Source organism: Pristis pectinata, chromosome 9 (genome assembly GCF_009764475.1).
Source record: "Pristis pectinata isolate sPriPec2 chromosome 9, sPriPec2.1.pri, whole genome shotgun sequence".
In the NCBI taxonomy this organism is placed as follows: domain Eukaryota; kingdom Metazoa; phylum Chordata; class Chondrichthyes; order Rhinopristiformes; family Pristidae; genus Pristis; species Pristis pectinata.
Genome location: NC_067413.1, coordinates 94,318,751 through 94,337,136, shown reverse-complemented (window position 1 = coordinate 94,337,136; position 18,386 = coordinate 94,318,751). Strand labels below are relative to the sequence as shown.

Below are 18,386 nucleotides of genomic sequence, written 5' to 3'. Positions count from 1 at the left end.
GGAAAGTGCAACTAAGAAATGTTAGTCAATAACTTTCTTTTAGAAATGTGTGCTTGCCCATAAACATTTTTATTTCAAGAGCACTACATTTGAGAACTTGTCCATTATCTGATACAACTGGACAAAAGATATGCAAAGACCTCCAGACTAATATTTTGGTGAGTTCACCCAGAAATTGAAGGATGGTTTGTGTCGGACGGTACTTTCGGCCTGATACGGGCTTACTATTGAGTGTGTGTAAAGTAGCCGGCGTGTGGTAACGCATTGTGAATTTGTACTGAAGAATAAAAAGGACATGGCACAATTACTTGAAAGTTGCACAATGTGACAAGGTTCATGGGACTCACGAGTGAGACAGCATTTTACACCATCAAGACACTGACTTGTCCATCACAGATAAGCTATTTAACTTGAAGGTTTCAGCAATGGCTCCAGATGGAAAAACTTAGAGGATGTTGAAATGGAGGCACACATAGAATTCAGAGTGATAACTGAAGGCAAAGGATAATGAATACCTAGCAATAATTATCTATGTGATTGATACAATTAGTAAGGAGTACTGGAGGAATTTATGTCCTTATGCATTATATTTTAAAATACAGCTTTCTGTATGTTGTAGTTTCTAATTTTTATGCTTATTTGGCATTTCAAATACATTGTAACCTTTTGAATTAGCGCCTCTCGGGTAACCTTTGAAGATGTATTTGTTGGTGTCACATCACTGCATTGTTGATCCTGAGTGGACACTTGTGAGGTAAGAATTTTAACATCAATAGCCGCTCGTCCCAAGATAATCGGGATCAGGTATAGTTTGGCAGAAGTTGGGTTTCGGACCAGGGTCTGATCCTGGGACCAGGAAGTCAGTGGGACTTTTACCAGCTGGGGAAAGTGGCCATTGTTTCTCTGTTCATCCTCAGACAGTGGTTGCTTTGTGGATGCTTTGACATCAAGGCCTATTTATCAATTCTGTGGACTGTTAATAAGCCCAAGGCTATGGATATCAGTCCCATCAACCTACATCTAGCATGGCCATATATGAGAACATTTACCAGCATGAAGCTGTCTGTCCTTGAGGAATTAGTGAGCTATTCAATGACTCAGTGGGGGATTTACATGATGCTGTCAATATGTTGTTTAAACTACCTATCTTGCAAGTGGACAGACATTTACAGATAAATTGTGCAAGCCTCTGATTATTCCAAAAACTGCCCATGTGTTCTGCAGAGGAAAATGAATACATTACTAGGATCCAGAGTGAGAAGGTGCTGTGCTAATATCCAGGACTGAAGTGATAGCAGGTGCTGTAGAAATAGTCAGGACAGTGGTTGTTTCTAGGGCTGAAATAGAGATGGATGTTCCTGTGGTCATTCAGGAGATAACTGGAATTGGAAGGACAGCTCAGTGGAGGCAACGTGACCACTTGCTCTGGGCTTATGGTGCACAAGAGGGCAGGCAAATGTGGGCCTGATACCAATGAACTGATCACACATTGTGCCTGTTTGTTAGTAATCTTCTGTCTGCAACTGAGCATGCTTGGAATATCAATGTACTTGCTAAAACCCAGTGAATGTTCCTCCAAACCTTTGTTCTGGGTTGTTTTTCCAATAAAGGAGTCAGAACTGAATATTGTGCTAACACCCGAGAATGTCTGTACTTGCTTACAGTAGACTCTGGGCTAATGCAGGCAACAGCATCTCATTTTGAGGGGACCCATAGCATTTTCCATTACTATCATCCTTCCCCGGCTCAAAATGTTTCTCTGCTCAGCTGCTGTGGTTGGAGATTTCACGGGTGTGAAGAGCTTCCCCTAGGATCTATTTCTCCCTTTCAGGGTAATCTTACCAAAATATCCATGCAAGTCTGGAGATCTTTGTTCTTATTGGTTCGAGCATGTGAGGTGGAGACAGGTAATCAAATACACTCATCATAAAATAAAGACGTTCACAGAGAAGGGCACAGCCGTTCCAAAAGAAAGTTATCAACTAACTTTTCTTAAGTACACTTCCCTGAAGTTCTTTACTCTGCAGTCAGTTCTGACTGCTGAAAATGTCCAGCACTGCTGTCTCTCTCAGGATAAAGGAGTTATGTCTACTTCTGGGAAACATGGTGTTCATTGTGAGGAAGTCACAATGATCCAAAACAAGCTGCACATAGAAGGAGAGGAAACCTTTAATTTTGGTGAAAAGGTCTGACTTCTTAATGGGGACAGAGTGCAGTCAATAGTTGCATGCTGGTTTGAGAAGTTGGCAAATCCTAGTACCTGCTCCATGTAGGAGCAAACCCGAGGCCATTTTTAACCAATGACAAAGAAATAATTTTTTTTTACTTTATTTAAGTAGAAGGTGTAAGAATCCAAATGGAGCATCACGGCTGTAGGTAGATATTTTATCCAAAAATATATATTTAAAAGTGATAAAATACAGCCCTTCTGTTAAATTATAAAAAGTACCAATACCATCATTACTGAAAGCCCATTAATACCATATACGTTCCCTTTTACTCTCCCTATACAACAATAAACATACCACAGATTGGGAGAGAAAGAAGCAGTTTTAATTGGTGCAGAACACCTTTGCATCAAGATAGAGAATGGATGTAGTTTCTGATGACACAGAACCTTATCTGTTATTGTTTGCTTATTAGAATAACTCTAATGAATCATTTGCTACAGAATGGCTCCTACAGACTCTGGACTGAATGACGTATGAAAAATCAACAAGGTGCTGGAGGAACTCAGCAGGCCAGGCAGCATCTGCAGAGGAAAAACAGACGGGCAACATTTTGGGTCAGAACCCTTCTTCAGGACTGAGGAACTTTGTACTAGAAAGGAAATGTTTGGCTTTAACCATCTTTGAAGCTTTTACGGAGACACAAGAGACTGCAGATGCTGGAATCTGGGGCAACAAACAATCTGCTGGAGGAAGTCAGCGGGTTGAGCAACATCTATGGGAGGAGAGTATTTGTTGGTGCTTCAGGTCGACATTCTTTTCCTCCCACGGGTTTTGTCCTGACACACAGTTTCGACCCAAAATGTCAACAATTCCTTTCCTCCCATGAATGCTGCTCGACCCGCTGAGTTCCTCGGGCAGATTGTTTGTTGCTTTGAAGCTTTTATACTGCGTTCAGTCTCGAGACTCACCCTTTGCACCAAGTGGACCAATTTTACCTCTTTGTCCAATTTCTCCTTTCTGACCAGGTTCACCAGCCAATCCTTAATAAAAGTAAAACTTCACATTAGATGATTAATATGCTGAGCTATAACATTGCTGTCACTAAAAATTACAGGTTACCCAGAAAAAGTAGTTTATTACATTTTTTAATGTGTAATTAAATTTAAATTATTGATACGTGTTTGTAGGCAATAAAACTAAAAAGGAGTTATTATTTGAGTGACATCCTTAGTTTTTGGATTCAAAAATCAAGTGCAGTTAATCATAATATTGTGGAAGTTTATTACCACACTGCCGTCAGTATGGGGAGATATATTCCTGAGGTTTCTACAGTCAAATAGCTTTATCTTTAAAAGACTTAGATATATAAGATAAAATTTCTTTATTAGTCACATGTACATTGAAACACACAGTGAAGTGCATCCTTTTGCGTAGAGTGTTCTGGGGGCAGCCCGCAAGTGTCGCCACACTTCCGGCACCAACGTAGCATGCCCACAACTTCCTAACCTGTACGTCTTTGGAATGTGGGAGGAAACCGGAGCACCCGGAGGAAACCCACGCAGACACGGGGAAAATGTACAAATTCCTTACAGACAGCGGCCGGAATTGAACTCAGGTCGTTGGCGCTGTAATAGCGTCACGCTAACCGCTACACTACCGTGCCTGCCCTATATCTGAAGGGTGTATTTTGTTAAAATGATCTTTGATTACATAAGACTCCCTCTGTCAAATTTCTTGATAAGAAGCAACATACAAAAATAATTTGCAGTTTAGATCTAAATGAGATACATCACAACTGACCAACACTCTCAGAATGAATCAGACTTGCTGTCATTTTATGTGAATATAACTCTGCTTTATCCCACCTCTGTCTCATTTCTGTCTCTTTATTTTGTTTGACTGATGCAGATTCATGAAGACTCTTTCAAAGTACTGAGAATGCCGGCAGAAAGGCAGAAATAAATGTAGATTCAGCCTTGATTCCAGGAGCAATGAAAAAGAAAAAGAAAATCTGATAAAGCAGGTAGTAAGAGGTAGTAAAAAGGAGAATAAAATGATACTTGTGAGGGATATTAAAGTGAACACTGTTTTTTTCCAATGGTTTTAGGAAAAAGAGGATGCATCAGGGCACTCTGTCTTCTAGAAAACTGTTGGAGGAAGAGACTAACATCCTGGATATCCTAAAAAAGATAATATTGAATCTGGCAGAACTCATTAAAATTAATGAAAACAGGACAATAATAATGAAATTATGGCATCACAAAGTGACCATCCCTTAAGGCCAGATGGTTTCCGTCCCTGGGTGGAATTGATCCAGGCAAGAACATTGCAGATATCCTAACCAAAGTCTTCAAAAGATTTCTTGGTTGGAAACATTTCTTTCAGATTGAAAAATTGTGGTTGCCAGCCCAGTATTTAAGGAGGATGAAAGTTGTAGAGTGAAGAAGTACGAGCAGGGAAGCCCAGCATTCACACCCCGAGAACTATAACACATTATATCACAACTTTAAAAAGGGCTGGAAGATAAAGGCAGTTCTGGGCATTACACTCAAGGAAGTTATGAAAATCCAAAACAAATCTGCAGGTGATTGAAATCTAAAATTAAAAAAAAAGGAAAATACTGGAAACATTGAGCAGATCGGGCAAAATCTAAAGAACATTTTCTTTGACCTAGCACACACTGTTTGTTTCCACAGATGTTACCTGTTCTGTTTTCAAAAACCAAGGAAATTAGATAGCTACATCTAGTCTAACATCTATTACAGGAAATTACTAAAGTCTAACATTAAGCAAAGTGTGAATAAAGAATTGAAAGAGTAGGTCAAGCCTGATGGAATATTTTGATTAATGGACATGGGAATGTTTAGGGCTGTTATTTATGTGGTTCTCAAACCCATTTTATAAAATCCCATTTAAGGGATTAAAGTGTCAATTGTTAAAGTTAATGGTCATGTGATCAAAGACAATGTACTGGCTGAATACCAGGAGATAGAGAGCAGGATAGCAGGCAGTACTCAGATTGGCTGGAGCCAGCCGGTGGTGTCGTGCAAGGATCTGTTTCAAGTGCGGATTTGTTCATCATATCTGTTCACCTTTCCCTTAGAAGACAGAGGGTAGTGGTTGATGGGTCTTATTCTGGCTGGAGGCCTGTGACTAGTGGTGTTCCACAGGGATCCGTACTGGGATCTCTGCTGTTTGTGATATGTATAAGTGGCTTGGATAAAAACCTGGATGGGTCGATTAGTAAATTTGCAGATGACACAAAGATTGGTGGCGTTGTGAATAGTGTAGAAGACTGCCAAAGATCAGTTGCAGATATGGGCAGAGAAGTGCTAGATGGAGTTTAATCTGGGCAAGTGTGAGGGGATGCATTTTGGGAGATCAAATGTAAAGGGAGAGTACACAGCAGGATCCTTAACATTGTTGATGTACAGAGGGATCTTGGGGTCCAAGTCCATAGCTCCTTGAAAGTGGCCACATAATTTCATAGGCTGGTAAAGAAGGCGTATGGCATGCTTGCCTTTATTAGTCAAGGCATTGACTTCAAGGGTCAGGAAGTTATGTTGCAGCTTTATAAAACTCTGGTTAGGCCGCATCTGGAGTGTTGCATTAACTTCTGGGCGCCCCATTATAGGAAGGATGTGGAGGCTTTGGAGAGGGTGCAGAAGAGGTTTACCGAAATGCTGCCTGGATTAGAGGGCATGTGCTTATAAGGAGAGGTTGGACAAACTAGGGTTGTTTTCTCTGGAGTGGCGGAGGCTGAGGGGAGACCTGATGAAAGTTTATAAAATTATGAGAGGCATAGGATAGACAGCCGACGTCTTTCTCCCAGGATTGAAATGTCTAATACCTGAGGGCATGCATTTAAACTGAGAGAGGGAGAAAGCTCAAAGGAGATGTGCGGGGCAAGTTTTGTTTTAAAAACACAGAGGGTGGTGGGTGCCTGAAATGCACTGCCGAGGTGGTGGTGGAGGCAGATACTACAGAGGCTTTTAAGAGGCTCTTAGATAGGCATATGAATTTGCAGAGAATGGAGGGGTATGGACCACATGCAGGTGGAAGGGATTAGGTTAATTAGGCATCATTAGATTAATTAGTTTGGCACAATCTTGTGGGCCAAAGATTCTGTTCCTGTGCTGTACTCTATGTTCTAAACAATTTAAAAGGTTGGATAGAACACCACTTATCAAACCAAGATAGTATTGCAAGCAGTGCAAATGGAAGCATGAAATTATATTAAAAAATGATTAAACAGATGGGCAAGTGTATTGGTTTATCATCGTCACTTGTACTGAGGTACAGTGAAGAACTGGTCTTGCATACCGTTTGTACAGATCAATTCATTACACAGTGCATTGAGGTAGTACAGGGTAAAAACAACAACAGAATACAAAGTAAAGTGTCACAGCTACAGAGGAAGTGCAGTGCAGGCAGACAATAAGGTGCAAAGTCATAACAAGGTAGATTGTGAGGTCAGGAGTCCCTCTCATCGTATAAGGGAACCATTCGATAGTCTTTTGACAGCGGGATAGAAGCTGTCCTTGAGCCTGGTGGTACGTGCCCTCGGGCTCCTGTATCTGCTGCCTGATGGGAGTGAGTTTCAGCTAAGGAAAGAATGAGATCCTCTACTGAGGACCCAAGAGGAATGCAACAGAGCACTAGTGAAAATCTAGGAGCAGTAGAGGTCTGAAGACACAGAGGGGTTCATATATATACACCATTAAGAAGTTATGGACAGGTATAGAAAAGCCTAATAAGATGCTGGTCTTAATGCCTGGAGTACCAGAACATAAGTGTATGCATAGTTTGCCAAAAGCAGGATAAATCCAATCTACTAACTACTGCTTAAACATTCTGTTCCCAGTCAGCAATGAAGTGATGAAAGGTGTCATCAGTGTTATCAGGCAATGTCGCTCATTAATAACCTGCTCACCAAAGCAGAGTTTGTTTTACGAAGACACATGGCTCCAGATCTCATCACAACCTTGATCCAAAGGGTGGAGTTGCAGTAGTGGGAGTGACTGCCCTTCACATCAAGGCAGCATTTGACCAAGTGTGGCATCCAGGTGCCCAGACGTTAATGGGTATCAAGTGGAGAACAGTCCAATTAGAGTCATACCTCGCACAACATACAACTACCTCAATCCCTGGACATAACTGCAGGAGTTCCTCAGGGCAGTTTTCTCTGCCCAGAGACACAAGAGACTGCAGATGCTGGAATCTGCAGCAACAAACAATCTGCTGCAGGAACTCAATGAGTTGAGCAGCACCTGTGAGGGGGAAAAAAGAATTGTCGATGTTTTGGGTTGAAATACTGAGTTCTGTATTTTCTTTGTCCAACTCGGTTTTGCACTAACCTTGCACTAATTTTGTATCCTGTATATACCATTTTTTGCACTATTTGTGCTTGCACAATTTTTCTGTCTGCATTTATTGCATGTCCTCTGTGAGAGTGTGGGGGAAACGACATTTCGTTCCTCCTTGTTTTATACAGCATATGGGTGAATGACAATAAAGTAACTTGAAAACCTGCATCATTTTCGGCTGCTTCATTGGTGATGTTCCTTTCATCAGAAGGTCAGAAATGGGGATATTTACTGATCGTTGCACAATGTTCAATTTCATTTGTAAGTCCTCAGCAAATGAAACAGACCCTGCCTGCTCTTAGGCACACCCAGACCAGGACAACATTCAACCATAGGCAAGTAACATTCATGCCGTTTCCATGTGGGAGCCTACTCTTGACATTCAATGGCCTTACATGCTGCATGAGCAGGTCAGGAGCTGGATATCCCGTAGTGAATGACTTTTCTCCTGACACTCCAAGCCCCTTTCCATCATCTACAAAGGCACAAGTCAGGTGCATGACAGAATACTCTTGAATTGCACAACCTTCCACAAGGTGCACTGTAGCTGCTCGCCTCAGCTCCTCCAACAACACCTCCCAAACCTGCAAACCCTGCCGCCATCACCAAAGACAAGGCCAGTTGACTCTACATGTACAAATACTTTATTTAATTCTTAGTATATGATTATTAGAACATAGAACAGTACAGCACAGAACAGGCCCTTCGGCCCATAATGTTGTGCCAACATATCTAATCTCTCATACCTACAAAATACCAATATTCCTCCATTTTCCGCTCATTCATGTGCCTATCCAAGCCCCTCCTAAAAGACCCCAATGAGTTTGCCTCCACCACCCTATCAGGCAATGCATTCCAGGCATCCACCACTGAGTAAAAAAAACATACCCATCTCTTCTGAAACTACCCCCTCTCATCTTAAATGCATGCTCTCTGGTATTGGATCGCTCAATAATGGGAAAAGGATATTGCTTGTCCACCCTGTCTATGCCCCTCATAATTTTATGCACTTCCAACAGATCACCCCTCAGCCTCCGCCGCTCCAGAGGAAAGAGCCCAAGTTTGTCCAGCCTCTCCTGATAGCACATGTCCTCTAATCCAGGCAGCATGCCAGTAAACCTCCTCTGCACCCTCTCTAAAGCTTCGACATTCTTCCTGTAGTGAGGTGACTAGAATTGCATGCAATACTCTAAATGCGGCCTTACCAGGTATTGATTTGAGTTCTCATACATATTGTTAAATAAGATAATATTATTTAATGCATCTGTCTCCAATCTCACCTTTGTTGGCTCTACCATTTGTAAAGATAATTTGCTCAGGATTGATCCACTGCCCTGTCATGAGTGATTGTCTTGTTTAGTCAGTGATAACCCATTAACTGGATTATCTAAAGCAATCCAATAGAGACCTAAATTATGGTGCAAATTTAGATGTGATGGGTACATTCCAGCTCAATTTTCTGACATGCCTCAATTCAATTGGGTGCAGTCAGGTTTGGAAAAATCCTGAGACATTTTGTAATTGATATCACGAAGCAAAAAGCCTAATTTCCTTGATTCCATGGACAAATGCACAGTCAGCATGAAATGGTTGGCTCAGTCTGAACTGCAAGCTTAGTTCCTCCGTGGGGATCTTTGAATGGCATGTGTCCAGGGAACAACCTGCCCTTCATCTGGACCCACGCCATTGTGGAGAAGAAGTGAACATGCTGCAAATAATCAATAAGGGAATAGCTGGCCCCGTCACAGTGTGATTTCCGTAAAGAAGTAAAGTGCCCTCCGACATTGAGGTTCAATTTCAGAGGAAGGGCAGCTGTCTTAAAGATGATGCAATTGACTTGCTGATAGAAAGTGTCAGTGTTGCCTCCCGTATGTCTGAGTTGCCAGAGAGGTTGACAGTAACAAGTGGGATCAAATGCAATCAGCACTGTTATCAAAACACGGGGCCAAACATTAACAGCCAAAAGTGGGTGGTAGGCCAGGTATTGAAGTACTAGTCGATCTAAAAATCTGACAACAAACTGTCTTTTGTTGGAGGGGGTGGCAATTTAAACATTGCAATGAATGAGCGATCTTTGATTTAAGGCTATTTTGCAGTTTAAATGTTAGAATTGGGATGGCCATTCCATAGATCCCATATTCCCACTGTCTCAGGATATCAAGCAACTGCAGGAGGGGGAAGGTAGATTCATGAATAAGGTAAGTGCTGAGAGATTGTGGACAACATGAAGCAGAATTACTTCCACGATCTCCGCAAGGTTTCAAACCCTATCTCCACAAACCCACACCACTTATACATCGCCCCAAATCAGATAACTTTTTGTACTTAGGATTAGAAGCCTGGGAAGCTGGAAATGGAGCTTCTCTGGGATCAGACTCTTCTGAGGTTGTGGACTGAGCATCCCTCCTTCCAGGGACTAGCCTAGAGCTGCCACTACTGGATGAGGGGAAGCCAATCCTGTTGGTAAGCATGAGAAGCCTACCAATGCAAACAAAAACATACACTATAGATTTGAACTCATGGCATACAGAGAAACCTGGACTTTTGGAATTCCTGACCAAAATTCTACTCCATACAATACTCCCAATCATTTCCAGACCACTGTCAGTGCAAAATAAGCTTCAGTGTCTTCCTCAGAGAGTTCAGAGGGCAGCCTATGAGGCCCAAATGTTTCTGTTTAAGCACCAAGTATCATAGCTTTCACATTCTCACCTCCAAAGAATCACTGATGCTTTGTACCACCTCCTATCCATCAATGGAAACATAACCGCAGAACATGCCACACGTTCCCTAGTAACCACTTAGATAGGGAACTTGTTTCAGTGAAGTTTACTGTGTCCAGTTCTGGTCACCTCATTATAGGAAGGATGTGGAAGCATTGGAAAGGGTGCAGAAGAGATTTACCAGGATGCTGCCTGGTTTAGAGAGTATGCATTATGAGGAGAGACTAAGGGAGCTAGGGCTTTACTCTTTGGAGAGGAGGATGAGAGGAGACATGATATAGGTGTACAAAATATTAAGAGGAATAGATAGATTGAACAGCCAACGTCTCTTTCCCAGGGCACCAATGCTCAATACAAGAGAGCATGGCTTTAAAGTAATGGGTGGGAAGTTCAAGGGAGATATCAGAGGGAGGTTTTTTACCCAGAGAGTGGTTGGGGCATGGAACGCGCTGCCTGGGGTGGTGGTGGAGGCAGGTACATTAGTCAAATTCAAGAGATTGCTAGATAGGCATATGGAGGAATTTAAAATAGAGGGATATTTAAAATAGAGGTTTAAAGGTTGGCACAGCATTGTGGGCCGAAGGGCCTGTATTGTGTTGTACTGTTCTATGTTCCATGAAGTTCATTCTTCCGATTGAGACAAGACAAATTTCATGCACGCATTTTGATCTTTCCTTGCCTTGTTGCAGGGCAAGGGAGCAAACCAGATGGATGGAGATATAGATGCAATGCAAAACCTCATGTCATTTGAGATAGGGCCCTGTAAGTTGTCAAAAAGGGTTTGAGAGCTGGCAGGAGATGCTCTGGGGAAGGATGGGAAATGTTCTCGTGCAGGTATTGCATCCTTTCATTTGTAACTGAACAAGGACCACTTTGATAGAAATTATACCAGGGTTGCATTTACCAACCACTTCACCTGATATCCTTCCTGGTGCTAAGTCTGTCATTCAGGGCCACTCATTCAGTTTGGGAAGTATATGGTTGGTGGATGAAAATGCTTTCATCAACTGTTGGGGCAATGAGGAATCTGGTTTAGAAGAAAGTTACATTTCAAGCAGCAAAACCTGCTGGAGTCACTGGGAAGTTAACTTGCAGTTTATAGTTCATGGCAAATAACTTGGAGGATTCCAGAGCCCATGTCACGTGGAATGCCTATGCCAGACATTGGGAGTGTGCCTGCGGCTTGGAGGAAATGAAATCTCCAGGGTCACCCGTGGTGCAAAGCCCCATAGCAGAGACTGTCACTTGTTTCTCTCCAGATTATGCAGAATGCAGTAACATGGGCTTCCAACTTCAACACAATCTCCTCAACCAAGATCCCTGACCAGTTTTGTTGAACAGAGAGAGTCATTGATTCAGCTGCCAGAGGATTTGCTTGCCCACATATCAATGACTGTGCTTCAAACTACACAAAGGTCTTTGTAATGGGATTAGCCAGAAATCATCTGGCTTTTTGTCCCATTAACTCTTCCGCTATGTGTGCGTCCTCATTTATGGCTTCCTGTATAGTTCATTCTTTGTCTATTTCATTCTTTTTCAGAATGAAACACCTCCTCAATGTGATACACAGCATGATTTGGCTGAAATGTGGTCAAAACAATGTGTTTTTAAATGATCCTGTTGCATAAATATCTGATCTTAAAATCAAAATTATGAGAACATTACAAGGTTAACAGATGCAGTACCTACAAGGAATCCACATGAACACCAGTGAATTTACTATGTGCTCTAGGCTTGAACTAACATTAAGATATTTGGGAAGGCCAATCAAGGTGCTTGACTATAGTTGCTAAATAAGAACACAAGAAATAGAAATGCCTTGAGCCTGCTCTACCATTCAATGAGATCATGGCTGATGTTCTTCTGTAATTGCAAATCTCTTACTTCCTCTAATATCCAGAAATATGTTGATACGTGTTTTGAATTAAGTTAGTGACTGAGTGAGTCCTCTGCAGTGGTGCATTCCAAAGATTCACCACACACTGGGCGAAGGAATTTCTCCTCATTTCATTTCTAAATGTTCTATTCCTTATTCCAAGACTGTGACCCTTGGTGTTAGAGTCTCTGCCAGGGGAATTATCCTCTCTTCATTCAGCCTATAAGAACTTCGTATGTTTCAATAAAGTCATTTCTTCTTACTTATCCAAAGAAGAGGCCTAATGTACATATCTTCTTGTGTAACTGACCCCGTCTTCTGAGGAAGGAATGTGGTGAATCTTTGCTGCACTCCCTCTGGGGCACAAATATCCTTTGAGCTAAGAAGGACAAAATTATACGAAATACTGCAAATGCGGTCTCACCAAGGCCCCACATAATTGAAGCAAATGTCTGTAATACTCGATCGCTTGGTTCCTCAACTTTTTACCTGTATGAATCTGTACCACTGCTAAACTAACACATTACCTCTATATCATTTGATTAGTTTAAGGACATTGCTGTTACTATAACATTTCTGAGAAAATCCATGCAGAGGAAGCTCCTAAACAGAACAAGAACTTACTTGCATTTACACAAGCACCTTTTGTGTAGAAAATATCCCCACAAAGTATTTGCCAAAAGAAAAGGACGCAGATGGCAAACTTGTACATGTTAAAACTAACATTTGAGATCCTTAACAGCTGGTTACCACCAATTACATTAAGACTAACAGCATTCAAGATATTAATATCAGTGGAAAAAGAGGGGTGGCTAGGACAAAAGTAGCATCAAAACAGTTAACTAAGTATTAATGCATAAATAGACATGTTTATGCATGTCTAAATATTAAAGTATTAATGCATAAATAGGCAGGCACGGTAGTGTAGCGGTTAGTGTAACATTTTACAGCACCAGTGACCCGGGTTCAATTCCAGCTGCTGTCTGTAAGGAATTTGTACGTGCTCCCCGTGTCTGCGTGGGTTTCCTCTGGGTGCTCTGGTTTTCTCCCACATTCCAAAGATGTAGGGGTCAGGAAGTTGTGGGCATGCTACATTGGTGCCGGAAGCATGGCGACACTTGCGGGCTGCCCCCAGAACACTCCACGCAAAATGCATTTCACTGTGTGTTTCGATGTACATGTGACTAATAAAGATATCTTAAATTGAGGGGAGACATATTATGGAGAACCGACTAGGAACTGCAGGACGTGGCTACATTCCATTTCTGTGATCACACAGGCAGAACTGACCAGCTAAGCCTTCCTCATCAGCACTGAGGCATTTAAACTGGATACACAAGGTCATAGAATACAGTATTACTGTTCTTGTTCAGGAACAGGGTGTGCAGTTTGCACCAGGGAGCAGTCCAAGAGCTGTCTATCAGCTGTCCATAAAGGTGGTAGAACCACCCCCATATATTTGTAAAACCCCAGGTTGGCTGTGCATAAAATGTATGTAATCAGTGGTTGATGTCATTAGTTTGTAGTAAAATGGGAAGAATTGGAAAAGGCAATAATGATGGATTTTATCCTTTGCTCTGTGGAGATAGTTGTCTGATATTTTTGGGAATTCTACACACACCCACCCACACACACCCACCCCCTGGGTCCCATGTGATTCTTGCATTTCTTCCATCACTCAGTTCCACTAATAGTTTTATTGTGTGATAACCAAACACCAAAGTCACAACAGCATGGCAAGTACTATCACAGTACTTTTCATGATACTTCAAGTGCATTCCATCTGGGAGAACTTGTCGAAATGTATTCAGTCATGTCACGTAAAAAAATGTGACTGCCAACTTGTGCACAGCAATATACCACGAACAACACTGTGCTTTAGACATTGAGTGCATAATAAATATGGGCCAGAAAGTATCCATCTGAGAGAAAATGGAGCTTTTCTCTAAAACTTCATCTGCAGGAAAGCCCCGTTGGAGCTGCCCTGAAGCGACAGCCTAGTTTTTTTGTTCCTCTACCTGAAGCAGTATGTGACCCTGATTCAGATGTATTATTGTTCTTATCCCAGCTATGGTATTAATTCAGAAAGAGGAAGATCACGTTGCTTAAAGCTTAATACACTGAAGCATACAGACTACTCTGCTTGTCTAAGGCAACACACTTGATCATTATTGGGAAATATTTTGTTTCAAAATAAATATCCTTTTAGCATCACATTCAGTGAATTTCTTTCAAATGACTATCAAAGTTATGCACATTGTGTTTACGACAATTCGCAGATTACAGGAATTGGTCTCATTTAAAGGAATAAGAAACAATAAAATTAATAAACTAGAGGGGATTCACTGAAGTGTGCAATATTACCAGGGAAGATACAAGTACTTGTTCAGCCATATTTGTTATGGGTGGGAAACCCAAGATCCTTGTGCGGCAGTTTGTTTTCATCAGCAGCAGGGTCTTGGCAAAGTGGTCTCCATGCAACCTTAACCTCCATCTCATCTGGTCGTCGTGCTCAATAGGAATGTCGTGCTCAGTAGGGATGTCAGTGTGAAGCCAATCTGGCAGTAAATAATGAATGTTCTGTTCAAGTGATTCCCACAGATTCTGATGATGTTTGTGTACCACCTCAGTTAGCCCCATGACAACGTGCGAAAGCAAATCCAACAATAGAACAAAGAAGTTAGTGAAGTCAAGAGTTCATGAGAGCAGAACAAATGGTGCCGAGAAATAACAACCAGAAAAGAAATGGAATTGCTCAAGTTTGCAAGCATAAATTCTAATGTGACAGAATTTCATCCTATCCCTTACCCACATCTCTGATCCAGTATATATCTCAGGAAAACGGTCACATGTATCTTGCTGGATATCAACAGCAGTACAAATACAGCTGAGGCCTTGAATGGGGAGGTAAGAAGGGGGGGGTGAGCTCAGAGGCAGGGAGGAGAGGAGAAGCTACGTCATTGCCCTAAGGTGGAGGCAATTGTTTTATTGCAATTGCCATTTAAAGTGTAGCTCCCCTAGCTGCAGATAAATAGTAACTGATTTGCCTTATTACTACTATATGGATTTGACAGGCAAAAACCAGCAATATTACCAACAGAAATGAAGTTAAATGGCCTTGCAAATATAATGGCATCATACCTTTTGGTCCAGGAGGTCCCAGCTTTCCTGTTTTTCCAGGTTTACCAATATCACCCTTTTCACCCTGCTCACCTTTGAAAAGAGAAAACAGTCATCAAATGTTCCTTTTGCTGAATTAAAGTTTACCTTTCCACTCCAGGTTTCCATTGTTCAAACAGCTTATTCTAAAGTCAAACAGCTAAAAAATCTGCAGGTGCTGGAAATTTGAAATAAAGACTGAAAATGCTGAAAAATGCAGGAGCTCAGGCAGCATCTGTGGGAAGAGAAAAAGTATTTCAGGTCCATGACCTCTCACCAGAACTGGGAAAATTTGAAAACAGGCATGTTTAGACTGGTAATGAAGGGAGAAGGATGGAATATTGGTGATAGGGTGGAGACCAAGAAGAAATGGGTGGCATTGACTAGGAGAGGGTGCTGAGGCTTGTTAATGGTAGCTAATCTGTCTCGAGGAGGACAGAGGAGAGGGAAAAATAACCTGTTAGAAATAAGATATCTATAATCGAAACACAGTGAAATGCATCTTTTGCGTAGAGTGTTCTGGGGGCAGCCCGCATGTGTCACCACCATCCGGCGCCAACACAGCATGCCCACAACTTCCTAACCCGTACGTCTTTAGAATGTGGGAGGAAACCGGAGCACCCGGAGGAAACCCGCGCAGACACGGGGAGAACGTACAAACTCCTTAAAGACAGCGGCAGGAATTGAACCAGGGTCACTGGTGCTATAATAGTGTTATGCTAACTGCTACACTACCGTGCCCACCCTAGAACCCAGCAGCTGCTGGAAATTTGAAATGAAGGAGAATTCTGGGAAAGCCTGGCAGGTAGGGCAGCATAGAACATTACAGCACAGCACAGGCCCTTCAGCCCACAATCTTCTGCTGACATTTTATCCTGCTCCAAGATCTATCTAACCCTTCCCTCCCACATAGCCCCCATTTCTCTATCATTCATGTGTCCAAGAGATTGGTGGAAAGAACAAAACTGGTTACATTAGAACATGTCAAGGATTAAAAAGCAAAAAACTGCAGATGCTGGAAATCTGAAAGAAAAGCATAAAGTGACAGAAACAACCCTAAGTCTAACCACCTTTCATTGATATGCTGTTCATTGCTCCAGATTCCAACAGCCTTGTGTTGCCACTGGTATACTTCCTGATCAGCCCCAACATTCTTGTACCTGACATACACTATCACCATATGACTGCCAGACATCACGATTCAGTTGCCTGACCTATCCATTCCCCACTGTAGACCTTATCAATGCTTAAGGTCCTACCTACTTGGTCCTTGTGTGATACTAAATTTCAGAGGTGAATGTTTGACCAAAATATTTGTTAGTGTATTGTGGAGGGTCGTGGCTGCCACGTGACAGCACTGCCCCCTACCTGGTCGAAAGACACACCACTGCCAATCAAGGTTTGGCTCCACCCCACCCATCAGCACACACCAGACCATTGGTCACTAAGCACCTTTGTACTTGGCCTTGGGCCTTTGTGAATCACCTGGGCTGGACCCCCCCCCCCCCCCAGCCCTATAAAGAGTGCCACATGTGCTTGGCTCGGTCTCCCTTTTGCCAGCCCCGAAGGGATCACCCTGCTTCTTCCCAGGCAGAGGAACAGCGCTGGAGAGATCATTGGTAAGGTGTGCACTGTTATTAGGGTTAGGAGCATCTTGGTTAGTATCCCTGGTAGCACAGAGCCATGCTTGCACTGAGTCAAGGGGTGGCAGGTATCGTATTGTTTTTCCTTGAGAGAGAGTGTGAGTCCCATTGCAATTCTCCCACACTTGCCATCAACTGTGCACGTGTGTTATTTCTGTTACCCTTTCCCCATGTTAGTCTTTTGTAAATAAATGATTTATCTCTAGGACAGTGTTCAGTCCTTGCCTTCTGAGACCCCCAAATCTGTTTCATAAGTTAGCTGCCACACACCACAGTACTACCTATGTACCATCCAATTTGTGTGTCTTTTCAGGCACCTTTAAATTTCTAGGCAATGGGGACACGAGAGACTGCCGATGCTGGAATAAGGAGCAACACACAATCTGCTGGAGGAACTCAGTGGGTTGAGCAGCCATTTCAGGTCAAAAACCCTGTATCTGGCAATTATGTGAGCTGACCAAGGACCTTTGACCTGAAACATCAACTCTATTGGTCTCTCCACAGATGCAGCCTGACCTGCTAAGTATATCCAGCATTTTCTGATTTTATTTCCGATTTAGACAGTCAGAATCTTTTACCCAGGGGAAAAATGTCAAGTATTAGAGGACATGCACTTAAGGTGAGAGGGGAAAAGCTTAAAGGAGATGTGCAGGGCAAGTTTTTTTTAAATATACAGAGTGGTGGGTGCTTGGAACCGGCTGCTGGAGAGAATGGTGGTGATTAAGAGGCTGTTAGACACATGAATATGCACGGTATGGAGGGATATAGATCAAGTGCAGGCAGAAAAGAGTTAGTTTCATTCAGCATCGCATTCAGCACAGACATTGTGGGTGAGGGACTATTCCTGTGCTGTACTGTTCTATGTTCCAGCATCTGCAGATTTTTCAATTTTTAGGCGCTAGCAGTTGCCATTGTCCATAGAAAAATTGACTTCAAAGCATACATTACATCATGCTATGGTACATTAGAAAAAACCATTTTGGAATCAAAGTTCTTTGAAGTCACTAAAGTATACAAGTGGTGCCAATGATTGCTGAAATTGTTCTGTCACCTTTTCTATGCAGACGTGTGTGGTAATTGGTGTGCCCCTGGGGAACGACACACTTCTAGAATGATCAGAGGACATAAGAAACAGGACAAGCTGCTGGGAAAAGGGCAGGACAGGGAGAAGGTTGGAAGCCATGTTTGTACACATGCATTGGGTATTCAGGAAGCAACATTCTGCTCTGAAGATATTCACACTAAAATCTGGCACCTCCTCCTCTCATAACAGAAACCACAGGGCCCATTCCCACTGGCCTCAGGGTCATTGTGGCCATAAATCTTTATATATTGGAATCATTCCGGCTGGAGCAAGAGATCTGCATCATCTCACAGTTTGTTGTCCGCTACAACTTAAGGAAGATAATCGATGTTCACCATTCAAAGATACTGGCTACATTTTATTC

The 18,386-nt window shown here is 42.3% G+C and overlaps 1 protein-coding gene across 1 annotated transcript in view; it reads right to left on the bottom strand.

Moving 5' to 3' along the window:
• colec10 (collectin sub-family member 10 (C-type lectin)) overlaps positions 1-18,386 on the bottom strand; it is an 80,499-nt gene that overhangs the window by 23,073 nt on the left and 39,040 nt on the right. Inside the window, exons 3-4 of the mRNA XM_052023192.1 lie at positions 15,278-15,349; positions 3,140-3,211 (exon numbers count right to left, since the gene is read on the bottom strand). Coding sequence (XP_051879152.1) covers positions 3,140-3,211; positions 15,278-15,349 — 144 coding nt within the window. The remainder of the gene's footprint in view (positions 1-3,139; positions 3,212-15,277; positions 15,350-18,386) is intronic.